Source organism: Lithobates pipiens, unplaced genomic scaffold, assembly GCF_037356315.1.
Source record: "Lithobates pipiens isolate NorthernLeopardFrog02 unplaced genomic scaffold, aLitPip1_a1.2 Scaffold_1, whole genome shotgun sequence".
Taxonomy (NCBI): domain Eukaryota; kingdom Metazoa; phylum Chordata; class Amphibia; order Anura; family Ranidae; genus Lithobates; species Lithobates pipiens.
The window spans coordinates 148,203,261-148,215,695 of record NW_027507685.1 but is presented as its reverse complement, the minus strand read 5'-3'; the positions used below and the strand labels follow the sequence as shown (position 1 = coordinate 148,215,695).

Genomic DNA, 12,435 nt, shown 5'->3' with positions numbered 1-12,435 from the left:
CCAGAAAGACAGTTACCGGTAAGTAACTGGTACCTTTTTTTTTATTTTTATTTTTTATTTTTTTCCTTTTGCCTCACCTGCCTCTCCTGACTGCACGTCCTTGCTGGAGGTGGAGTACTAGGTTGTCTGGGCCTTTGAGGGAGATCCCCAGTCTTGGTCTTAGTGTGGGTGTGACCTTGGGCCTGGGCTCAGGTGCAGGACGGAGCCCTTCAGGAAAGCGTGAAGGTTCTTGACAGGAGGAGCAGGAGAGGACAGTGGTGGCTAGTACGGCCAGGCAAGTCTCCAGGAGGGAACCACCGGTTGCAGCCAGGAGGGCTGGTGAGTGACATGTGCAGTCGGGAGGACAGGGGAAGCACACCTGAGAGAACTGTGAGCATGCAGTCAGATGGGTGCAAAGCCAGTAGCGAGGACTGGAATGTCACGGGCAGTGAAGTCTGGCAGCTGCAGCAAGGAGAGCAAGCAGGGCCTGAAGAGGGCTGACTGGGAGCAGTAGTCCAGCTAGCACTAAAGACTTTTCATTTCCTGCTTCATCATAGGGGCCCGCGGTCCCTTCCTCCAAAATGCAATTGCTAAGGCTTGGTTGAGCCAGTGTCTGGCCTAACTTTAAATGTGCTAGCTGCTCCTGGGAGTTTAGAGTTGTGCAGGAGGAAGGAAGAGGAATAGTCTGCAAGCAAGGAAAGTGCTGGAGGAGACTGGTGTTGTAACTTGTACAGAGTGTACACAGCTTTCCCAATTGATTGTATATCCATCAATTGGTGGATTGTATGTCAATTTGCTGGGCATCTCATAATTCCCTTACCCCATCCAAGTTTAAATTTCCTAGTAAAAATAACAAAAACAAGCACATGGACTGTTCATTGTCTCAAAGTGACTTGGAAGTGAATGCCGGGCTGGACAGTGTAATAGGTTTGCCACATAACTTAGCAGCCCCTACGGGGGTACCGCTACATAAAGGTTACACTGCTGTTTCCTTGGCATGAGCTGCCACGCCGCAGGCTTCTTTCGGTGCTTTTAGAAGACGAAAATGTATAAAACCAAGTCATGATAGGACTTTGGAAGTTAATTTCCCACTGGAGCGCAAAAAAGAAAAGAAACCTGAGAAATTCCCTAAATGGGTGGGAGGAGAGGAGGGTGATGGGAACAAAGATGTACCTGGACTGTTTTCACAGATTATTATTTTTGCATTTTATTAGCTTGGTACTCCACTGTAACAATTCTTATTTTTATCAGCTTTCAAGGAAGACTTGGAAAATAAACTGATTGGGCAGCACTTGGCCCGTGATGTCATCTTCCGAGCAGTCACAGGGTTTATGAACACTGAAAACTCCAAAAAGCCCCTGGCTCTATCCCTGCATGGCTGGACCGGCACCGGCAAGAACTTCATCAGCAAAATCATCGCAGAGAACATTCATGAGAAGGGGATGAGCAGCAAATACGTCCATCTTTTCGTGTCAACTATGCATTTCCCACACAACAACTTGGTTAATTTGTACAAGGTGCGCTTACCTTTTGTAAATCTCACAAAATGTCACAATTTGAAGAACTCCACTTAAAAACGCCCTGGTCTTTATAAGGCAGAGTAATGAGTATTAGTTACCGTGTTTGTACTGCCGTGGCAAAAAGTTTTAAGAATGACGCAAATATTTTCACCAAGTCTGCTGCTTCATTGTTCTTAGATCTTTTGGTCAGATGTTACTATGGTATACTCAAGTAGCATTACAAGCATTTGATAAGTGTCAACTGCTTTTTTTTGCTTTTTTCGTTTTTTGGTTTATGCAAAGAGTCAATATTTGCAGTGTTGACCCTTCTTTTTCAAGACCTCTGCAGTTCACCCTGGCATACTGTCAATCAACTTCTGGGCAACATCCTGACTGATGGCAGCCTATTTTTGCCTAATCAATGCTTGGAGTTTGTCAAGATTTGTGGTGATTTTTTGTTCACCTCTTGAGGATTGACCAAGTTCCCAAGGGGATTTAAGGTCTGGGGAGTTTCCTGGCCATGGAACCAAAATGTCGATGTTTTGTTCCCCAAGCCACTTATTTATCACTTTTGCCTTATGGCAAGGTGCTGCATCATGCTAGAAAAGGCATTGTTCCTCACCAAACTGTTCTTAGATGGTTGGGAGAAGTTGCTCTCAGAGGATGTTTTTCTACCATTCTTTATTAATGACTGTGTTCTTAGGCATAATTGTGAGTGAGCCCACTCCTTTGGCTGAGAGGCAACTTTACACATGAATGGTCTCAGGATGCTTTACTGTTAGCATGATACAGGACTGATGGTAGCGCTCACCTTTTCTTCTCTGGATGCCCCAAACAATTGGAAAGGGGATTCATCGGAGAAAATGACTTTATCCCAGTCCTCAGCAGTCCAGTCTCTGTACCTTCTGCAGAATATCAGTCTGTCTGATGATTTTCCTGGAGAGAAGTGGCTTCTTTGCTGCCCTTCTTGACACAGAAGTCTTCGCCTCGCTGTGTGTGCCGATGCCCTCATACCTGTCTGCTGCCATTCCTGAGCAAGCTCTGCACTGGTGGTGCCCCGATCCCGCAGCTGAATCAACTGTAGGAGACGGTCCTGGCGTTAGCTGGACTTTCTTGGGCGCCCTGAAGCCTTCTTCACAAATGCAGTGGAAGTGTGTGTGTGTGTGTGTGTGTGTGTGTGTGTGTGTGTGTGTGTGTGTGTGTGTGTGTGTTTTTGTTTGTTTTTGATCAAGTTCGTTTTCATGGTTAAGAGGGACTTTGCAATTAATTTCAATTCATCTGATCACACTTCATAGCATTCTGGAGTATATGCAAATAGGCAGCAGACTTTGTGAAAATGAATGTGTCATTCTCAAAACTTTTGGCCACGGCTGTATGTGTGCAGCGTTTTATCCTTGAGGCTGGGTTCACACTGCTGTGGGGGGGAGATCCGGATGTGATTCGCACCGCACTGCAGTGCAAATCGCATCCGATCTCCGTAGCGATGCGAGTTCAGCCATACAGATAGTATGGCTGAATTCGCATCGCTCCCGCAGCAAACTCGCACGGGACCCTGTTTTTGGTCCGCAGCAGAATCGGATCGCATGGGTGTTCACACCATGCGATCCGATTCCTGTGCGAGTGTGCAGATCGCACTGCGATATGCGGACGGATCTGGGGGTGTCATTAACATTTCATTGACACTCCTAGCCGTTCGCATAGGGCAGTGTGAACTGCCGGCGGGAGGCATGCGATGCCGGAAAACGCCACGGATTCGCGGCGTTCCCGCATCGCTGTGGTGTGAACCCGGCCTTAAGAACAAAGCAACCCCTCTGAATCCCTAGTTAATTCAGAGATAAGACAGAAAAAAAAATATCTCCCCATGTGAAAGCATTGTCCAATTTCTTTAACGGTGGTAAAAAAAATTACTTGCTGATCCTATCCAATCGGATAAGTGCTTTCACACTCGGATGGGGTGGTGAAAAAACTCCTCCAAGCAACATCTTTTGAGCATGTTTGGAGTGCTAAAAAGAGAAAAAAAAAGTACCTCCAAAAGCACCCCTCTCCATTGAAATGAATGGGAAGTGCCCCCAAAAGCACCTCCAGAATGATTCTTTTGATAGCAGTGCACTTTTTTGAAGGTCACAGCAAACGCCTCAAATGCTTGAAAAGCGCCCAGCATTTTGGGGCCAGTTTTCAAGCGCGTCAGTGTGAAGGGGCTCTTATTGATTTAGTTGCCTTCTCTCTGCAGTCGCAGTTCCACCCATTTGTGATTTGCAGACCAAAACTAAGCTGACCTTTCTTCTTCTCCCTTCTTCCCTTTTTTTTATTATTTTTATTTTTATAGCTGTTTATTTAGAAAATGTTATCAGTTTACAAAATTAGCATAGAAGAACAGATGTTCCCCATGTAAGGAAAGGACATCAACATAGCTATAGTACATCTGTACTAAATCTGTGTGCATTTTTTTTTTTTTTATATACCACTGTGATAATCTTATCACAGTGGTATAAAAAAAATGCATGCAGTTCACTATGGACTCCATAGAAACCTTAGTAACCACAGTAAGGTTATGTTCATACTACTGCAGTCTGATTTCAGTGGAATTATGTAGTGCAACTTTGTTGTGACTGTTGCGTTTTTGGATGTGGTTTGCATACTCTACGGGGGCCAAAACGTACTGTTAATCACACCAAAGTAGGTGCAAGAACCTTTTCCAAAATATTTTTTTTTTTTTTTTTAAATGGGTGCAAATAAGAGGTGGCACAGAGAGGTAATACATGCCCTATCCTGTGTTGCAGTAAATCTGTGCATGATGAAATATGAAATTTCCGGGATAGTCACATGATGCTACAGGATGTCAGAGCTCAGCTTTTTTTTTTTTTTTTTGTATTATTCTGAGCAGAAGTGCAAACCTAAAGTTCCCATAGACTAGTATAATATCTAAGCACATTGGGATGGGCAGAAAAGGCTTCTATTTATTATGAAAAGTGAAATTCTGTGTGAAACGGTGAACTTGGCCTTTAAGGGTCTAGAATGACTGTAATCTATAACCGTGTAACATTTTTTGATACAGTCTTGTGTTAATACCCGAGGTTCTCTTCCTTCATTCAGGATCAAATACAGTCATGGATTCGTGGAAACGTCACCAGCTGTCCTCGATCCATATTCATATTTGACGAGATGGACAAGTTGCATCAAGGACTTATTGACACAATCAAACCGTTCCTGGACTATTATGAGCAGATAGATGGCGTGTCCTACCGTAAAGCTATCTTCCTTTTCCTCAGGTACCACAGGAAAAATAATTGCTTCCTACTGTGCATTTTCAATTTTATGTATGATTAGCTACTTAAAGCAAATCAAAAGTCAAAGCTTGATTTTTAGATCCATCCTCCTACCACACTGCTGTGTCAGTACATATATACTGTAATTTAAAGTGGAGGGCCACCCTAAAAAGAGAAAAAAAAAAAAAACAGCATTAATATTCTTAAAAAAAATATATATATTTTCACTTTACCAGAAACCCTGTTGCTAGGCAGTCTTCCTAATCTGCCTCTTCCTACTCTGCGGCGATCTTCAGTCTTCTCTCCTCGTCGCTTTGTCTTCTGGGTAATGTGGCGCGCTGTGTTCTTGGAACTGTGTGTTTCCTAACACAGCACATGCCATTCACAAAGCGTGCGCATGCGCAGTAGGAAACTGGCAGTGAAGCCGCAAGGTGCTGCTGACTTTTAAGAAAAAAATTCCCCACTGGAACACCCCTTTAAGAGGAACTTTAGTGTTTATTTTTTATTTTTTTTTGTCAGCAACTGTAAACCTGTAGCTGGTGTTTTTTTTTTTTTTTTTTTTTTTTTTTTTTTTTTAAAGATCAGGTACTTACTAGTGCCTGGAGTCCAGCACTGTGTCCCTGCAGCTGGTTCTTCTTACCACTGCAGGTCCCTGGAGCCGATGTCTTGGAAATGGGAGCCAGCTGTGGCTTCCTGAGGAGCAACAGCTGGTTTCCCACTGCATGTGTGTAAACTCGCATTGCTCTTTTTGAATGGCCCTGCAGCTTCTTGGGACATGTCGCGTGTCTCAGGAAACTGCATGGGGGGAGGGGCAAACCAGTATGTGGACTCTGCTACTGCTTCCCATGTAAGTGGAGTTTAAGAGGTAACTGATGTTCCACCAGGGACCCCCTCCTGGGAGTTTGGGCTTAGCTGCTAGCTACCCTCATGTCACTCAACGTGGACTTGCAAGAGGAGGGTTGGTGCCAAGGGGCAGGAGAGCATTTGGAGCCTGGGAGTGCAGAGATGGCTTGGTGGACATTCAAACCAAGAAAAAGAAACACAAAGGGTCCAAAATTATATGTAAAACAAAACAAGATAAAGTTGGCGCACAAATGAATGGTCTCTTTAAGAGCGTTTGACTATCTCGTGGGATGTTTGTTTATTTAAATAAATGTCCTGTAGATGGTCTCAATGTGCGGCTGTTAACCCATTATGGACTTGGCAAAAAATGGATGCAGCAGAAAAAACGATCAAAAACAGCGCATCAAAGGGACTAGTAGATTGATGTGAAAAAGACTTTAAAATGTCATTTATTAAATGTAAAAAATAAACACAGACATCTGATTCCTGCAGGATCTCAAACACATAAAAAACACCAATCATAAAACGGACAGATGTTTGATAATGAAAAGCTCCTCAGATCTCTCAATTATAACTTTGGAAAGGTCAAAACCAAAGACCAATGTGCACAGCTTTCGAATGCCTAATGAATGCAATCAATCATCTGAAAGAACCCAAAAAGTCAGTGTAAACGAATGGAACAACGTTTCTAGGGACACTCACTTCATAGGTGTTCAATGGGCTGCAGAGCTGATGAGTCCAGTCTGATGACCGAGGGGGAGGTGTTTATTTCAGCTCCATCTGAAGCGTTCGGCTTGGAGGCAGAGGTGTAATGCTGCACGCTAGGTGGTAAGGATCAAGCTTAGTCACCAGATGATATCAGCTGTACACATAGGCAGCTTGGAGAACGCTGCACTGCCTGCAGTGCCGCTTGTCCGAGCGGCTGTGGATCACATGAGAGGCTTGTCACGTGGAAGGCTGTGAAGGGGAAGGTTGCTATGCCGACTCTCCTGCTTACATGTTTCGCGCTCCTGCGCTTTGTCAAAGCTGGAGCGGCATACAGCAACCAGAAAGATAAAGGCATCGGGTAGTGTGTAGGGGCGGGGACTGTCGAAGTCTCTCAGGTTAACCCCTAATGTGTCACTAAGCCTCCTGCAGTTAAAACCTTATTAGACAGGGGTCTGTGTCAGTGAAAGAACTGTTAGAAAACATCTAATAGGAAATGTGGATTGAAACATATGGTTGACACAGTGGTGTAGTGGTTAGCACTCTCACCTAGCAGCAAGCAGGACGCTGGTTCGATTCCCAACCACGCCACCACCCGCCTGGAGCTTGTATGTTCTCCCTGTGCCTGTGTGGGTTTCCATGGGGATATTAAAGGATATACAGAAGGGAGAAGAATGCTATGGATAAAAGGACACTGTAAGTTAAAAAAACACTGTAAGTTAAAAAAACTCAAGGGGGGGAAAAATTGCGGAGACCAAGGGCAAAAAAACAAATTATTTAAAAGATATATTTTATATTATTATTATTAAGTCCTTTCCTATAGGATAGTTAGAATAAATATATTAGCTACTCTTCGTTCATAAAAAAAAAAAAAAAAAAAAAAAATCATACAATAAAGAAATGAAAAAAAATATAAAAAAAATGAAAAGAAAAAGAAAGAAAAGATAACAAAAAAAAAAAAAAAGAGGAAAATGAAAGAAAATGAAAATATATTTTCTATAAAAAATGTAGGGTGGCGGTCATGAACGATGAGTAGCGATTATATCTGAGTAACCTATATCAAGAGGTTATGCTGAGGATGTCAATGTCTTCATTGAGGCCATCAGGCGAGAGAGACCCCATAAGATATATCCAGAAGGTCTCCCTGCGACAAAGGTGGGAGAATCTTTCGTTGGCCGTTAGGGTACCCTTGGGGATAGCCTCAATTGCAAGGACCTCCATTTCTTTAAAGTTTTTATCATGACAATGGCGAAAATGGCGTGGCACGCTGTGTTGAATGCAGCCCTCTTTAATCAGGCGGCGATGTTCGCCCACCCTGACTCGTAGGGCCCGCATAGTGCGGCCTACATAAAGGAGGCCACAGGGACAACGTAAAACATATATTACGTATTCAGTAGAACACGTGATGAATTGTTTAATCTCAAAGGTTTTTCCTTTGGGTGTAGTGATGGTGGATTGGCCGTTGGGGATGGACTGACAAGTATAACAACCTCTTTTACGACATTTAAAAATCCCACATCTATTATCAAAGTACATCCTAATATCAGGGAATATATTATTATCCTTTCTATTGGATTTTATAAGTTTATTGGGAGCAATAATATTTTTGATTGTACGAGAGCGTCTAAAAGTGATTTGGGGTCTGACCGGAAGGAGTGGTGCTAAAATCGGATCCAGCTTTAGGATATCGTAATGTTTGAGAATTATTTTAGACATATGTTTATATTGTGTGTTAAAGGTAGAAATAAACCTAATTGTAGTATAGTCATTAGTGGAATTTTTGGGACGTTTTTTCGTAGGTGAATGCTTGGTTGCGTGTTCCATAAAGGCCCGTGTAACTAAATCATCTGGGTATTCTTTTTCTAAGAATTTTTTTGCCATCTGCTGGCCTTGTTGTGTATAGTCCTCAGTTGAGGTACAGTTTCTGCGTAACCTTTGGAACTGACCGCTAGGAATATTTTTCTTCCAAGCAGGGTGATGGCAACTCTTATAATGAAGGTAAGAGTTGCCTGCTGTGGGTTTAATATGGTTGCTAGTGGTGACACTATGCTCATTATGAGAAAGTACAAGGTCCAAAAAGACCAGATGGTTTTGGTCGATGACCGATGTGAAAGATAGACCCATAGAATTGTTGTTACAATAAGTGACGAAGGAGGAAAAAGTCTCAACTCCGCCACTCCATATGAGCAAAATGTCATCTATATAACGACCATAAAATACGATAAACTCAGCAAAAGGATTGTTTCTCCAGATTTTTTGTTCCTCCCAAAAGCCCATGGTGAGGTTCGCATATACCGGGGCAAAACTGGCTCCCATGGCTGTACCTTGGCGCTGGAGGAAAAATTGGTCTAAAAAGGTGAAGTAGTTATGTTTCAAGCAGAACTCTATGCTCAATAATAAAAATTCAGACTGTTTGGAGTTCATGCTTTCATCAATGCTCAAAAAGTGTTGTATTGCATTCAGTCCCACTTCGTGGGGTATAGAAGTATAAAGCGAGTTGACGTCTAAAGAGGCCCACATATATTCGTCAGACCATCTGTAGTTTTCCATAACCTCAATCACCTGACTGGAGTCCTTAATATAGGAAGGAAGTTGCACCACCAATGGCTGTAAGATGTGATCTATATAGGCCGAAAGGCCGCTAGTGAAACTATTAGTACTGGCCACTATTGGTCTACCCGGAGGGTTAGTAAGGGACTTGTGAACCTTGGGGAGATGATAAAAGTAAGGGGTGCTGCAGACTTTGGGGAGGATGAATCGTTTTTCTTGGGGATTTAACACCCCATCTTTTTGAGCTTTGTCTACCAACGTAATTAAATCACGCTGGTAAATTGGAAGGGGGTCGGTTTGAAGTTTTTGATATGTAGTCGTATCAGATAACAGGCGATTGGCTTCGCCAAGGTAGTCGCCCATGTCCTGTACGACTAGACTCCCTCCTTTATCGGCTTGTTTGACCACAATGTTCTTGTTGGTGGTAAGGTTATGAAGAGCCTGTTGTTCAAATTTATTTAGATTAGCTTGTTTTTTGTTATTGGTTGTATTGCATAACTCAATAAATTCTTTATAAACCACTTGGTAAAAAGTCTCAATAAAGGGGCCCTTAGAATGGGTTGGGTTAAAGGTGGACGCCGGTTTCAGATGAGTATGAATTATCGCTGGTTCTGTAAAGGGATATTGTGTTTGGCTTGAGATATGACACTCGCTCCACAAGTCTTCAAGAATTCTCAAAATGTCATCCTGGGGGGTGACATTCATATCAATATTATCGATTTCAGGTGTTGAATCTCCTTTTTTGTTGTTATTAATAATTGTTTTTGCAAAATGTCTTTTCAGGGTAAGAGATCGAATAAATTTATTTAAATCTTTGAAGAGGCCAAATTTATTTGGTCCAGTGGATGGCGAAAAGCTTAGACCTTTCTTCAATAATGCTAATTCATATGGATTGAGGGTGTGTGATGAAAGGTTGAAGATTTTTATGGTACTCTCTTCCACTATGTCTCCACCCTTTCTTTTTTGTTTTGCCTTAAGCTTACGTCCTCCTCTGCAACCTCTTCTAGTTTATTTCTACCTTTAACACACAATATAAACATATGTCTAAAATAATTCTCAAACATTACGATATCCTAAAGCTGGATCCGATTTTAGCACCACTCCTTCCGGTCAGACCCCAAATCACTTTTAGACGCTCTCGTACAATCAAAAATATTATTGCTCCCAATAAACTTATAAAATCCAATAGAAAGGATAATAATATATTCCCTGATATTAGGATGTACTTTGATAATAGATGTGGGATTTTTAAATGTCGTAAAAGAGGTTGTTATACTTGTCAGTCCATCCCCAACGGCCAATCCACCATCACTACACCCAAAGGAAAAACCTTTGAGATTAAACAATTCATCACGTGTTCTACTGAATACGTAATATATGTTTTACGTTGTCCCTGTGGCCTCCTTTATGTAGGCCGCACTATGCGGGCCCTACGAGTCAGGGTGGGCGAACATCGCCGCCTGATTAAAGAGGGCTGCATTCAACACAGCGTGCCACGCCATTTTCGCCATTGTCATGATAAAAACTTTAAAGAAATGGAGGTCCTTGCAATTGAGGCTATCCCCAAGGGTACCCTAACGGCCAACGAAAGATTCTCCCACCTTTGTCGCAGGGAGACCTTCTGGATATATCTTATGGGGTCTCTCTCGCCTGATGGCCTCAATGAAGACATTGACATCCTCAGCATAACCTCTTGATATAGGTTACTCAGATATAATCGCTACTCATCGTTCATGACCGCCACCCTACATTTTTTATAGAAAATATATTTTCATTTTCTTTCATTTTCCTCTTTTTTTTTTTTTTTTTTTGTTATCTTTTCTTTCTTTTTCTTTTCATTTTTTTTATATTTTTTTCATTTCTTTATTGTATGATTTTTTTTTTTTTTTTTTTTTTTTTTTTTTTTTTTTATGAACGAAGAGTAGCTAATATATTTATTCTAACTATCCTATAGGAAAGGACTTAATAATAATAATATAAAATATATCTTTTAAATAATTTGTTTTTTTGCCCTTGGTCTCCGCAATTTTTCCCCCCCTTGAGTTTTTTTAACTTACAGTGTTTTTTTAACTTGCAGTGTCCTTTTATCCATAGCATTCTTCTCCCTTCTGTATATCCTTTAATATCCCCATGGAAACCCACACAGGCACAGGGAGAACATACAAGCTCCAGGCGGGTGGTGGCGTGGTTGGGAATCGAACCAGCGTCCTGCTTGCTGCTAGGTGAGAGTGCTAACCACTACACCACTGTGTCAACCATATGTTTCAATCCACATTTCCTATTAGATGTTTTCTAACAGTTCTTTCACTGACACAGACCCCTGTCTAATAAGGTTTTAACTGCAGGAGGCTTAGTGACACATTAGGGGTTAACCTGAGAGACTTCGACAGTCCCCGCCCCTACACACTACCCGATGCCTTTATCTTTCTGGTTGCTGTATGCCGCTCCAGCTTTGACAAAGCGCAGGAGCGCGAAACATGTAAGCAGGAGAGTCGGCATAGCAACCTTCCCCTTCACAGCCTTCCACGTGACAAGCCTCTCATGTGATCCACAGCCGCTCGGACAAGCGGCACTGCAGGCAGTGCAGCGTTCTCCAAGCTGCCTATGTGTACAGCTGATATCATCTGGTGACTAAGCTTGATCCTTACCACCTAGCGTGCAGCATTACACCTCTGCCTCCAAGCCGAACGCTTCAGATGGAGCTGAAATAAACACCTCCCCCTCGGTCATCAGACTGGACTCATCAGCTCTGCAGCCCATTGAACACCTATGAAGTGAGTGTCCCTAGAAACGTTGTTCCATTCGTTTACACTGACTTTTTGGGTTCTTTCAGATGATTGATTGCATTCATTAGGCATTCGAAAGCTGTGCACATTGGTCTTTGGTTTTGACCTTTCCAAAGTTATAATTGAGAGATCTGAGGAGCTTTTCATTATCAAACACCTGTCCGTTTTATGATTGGTGTTTTTTATGTGTTTGAGATCCTGCAGGAATCAGATGTCTGTGTTTATTTTTTACATTTAATAAATGACATTTTAAAGTCTTTTTCACATCAATCTACTAGTCCCTTTGATGCGCTGTTTTTGATCGTTTTTTCCAAAATTATATGTGATGACTCACAGTAATGTCCTCCAAACACGGTTTAGCTAGTATAGGTAGCGTCACTCCAGTCAACAAACTATAACTGTATATGCGCACACACACACATTATAAAAAGGAGTTTTGTCCCTTTGACAGTGGGGAACCAGAGGACCAAATGAGTGACACAGCATACAATATTGGGGAAAAATTGAAAAAAATCTTCTTTTTTTTTTTTGCCAAAGAGTCTGTGTTAGTGTGCCTAGCCTGTGAAATGCTGTACCCTACGCTAATACTTCACTAGTGTGTGGTAGCGTTCAAAACACTCACCCCGACAAAGACCAGGATTGCCAGGACAGCGTGGACAATAAGAACGGGTGTCACGCCTAAATCCGCGCTTGGTACAGACACGACATCTTTTTTGGGGGGCTCGTTGGGTAGGGGTACTCGGGAGGACATAAGAATAATGCCTCTCATGCAGCCGGCTTACTGCATTTGGTTGGGAATGGTGAGGT

At 42.3% G+C, this 12,435-nt stretch overlaps 1 protein-coding gene across 1 annotated transcript in view; it reads left to right on the top strand.

The window, feature by feature from the left end:
• The window catches only part of TOR1B (torsin family 1 member B), a 57,432-nt gene that overhangs the window by 20,030 nt on the left and 24,967 nt on the right, over positions 1-12,435 (top strand). The window contains exons 2-3 of the mRNA XM_077478409.1: positions 1,231-1,496; positions 4,572-4,747. Coding sequence (XP_077334535.1) covers positions 1,231-1,496; positions 4,572-4,747 — 442 coding nt within the window. The remainder of the gene's footprint in view (positions 1-1,230; positions 1,497-4,571; positions 4,748-12,435) is intronic.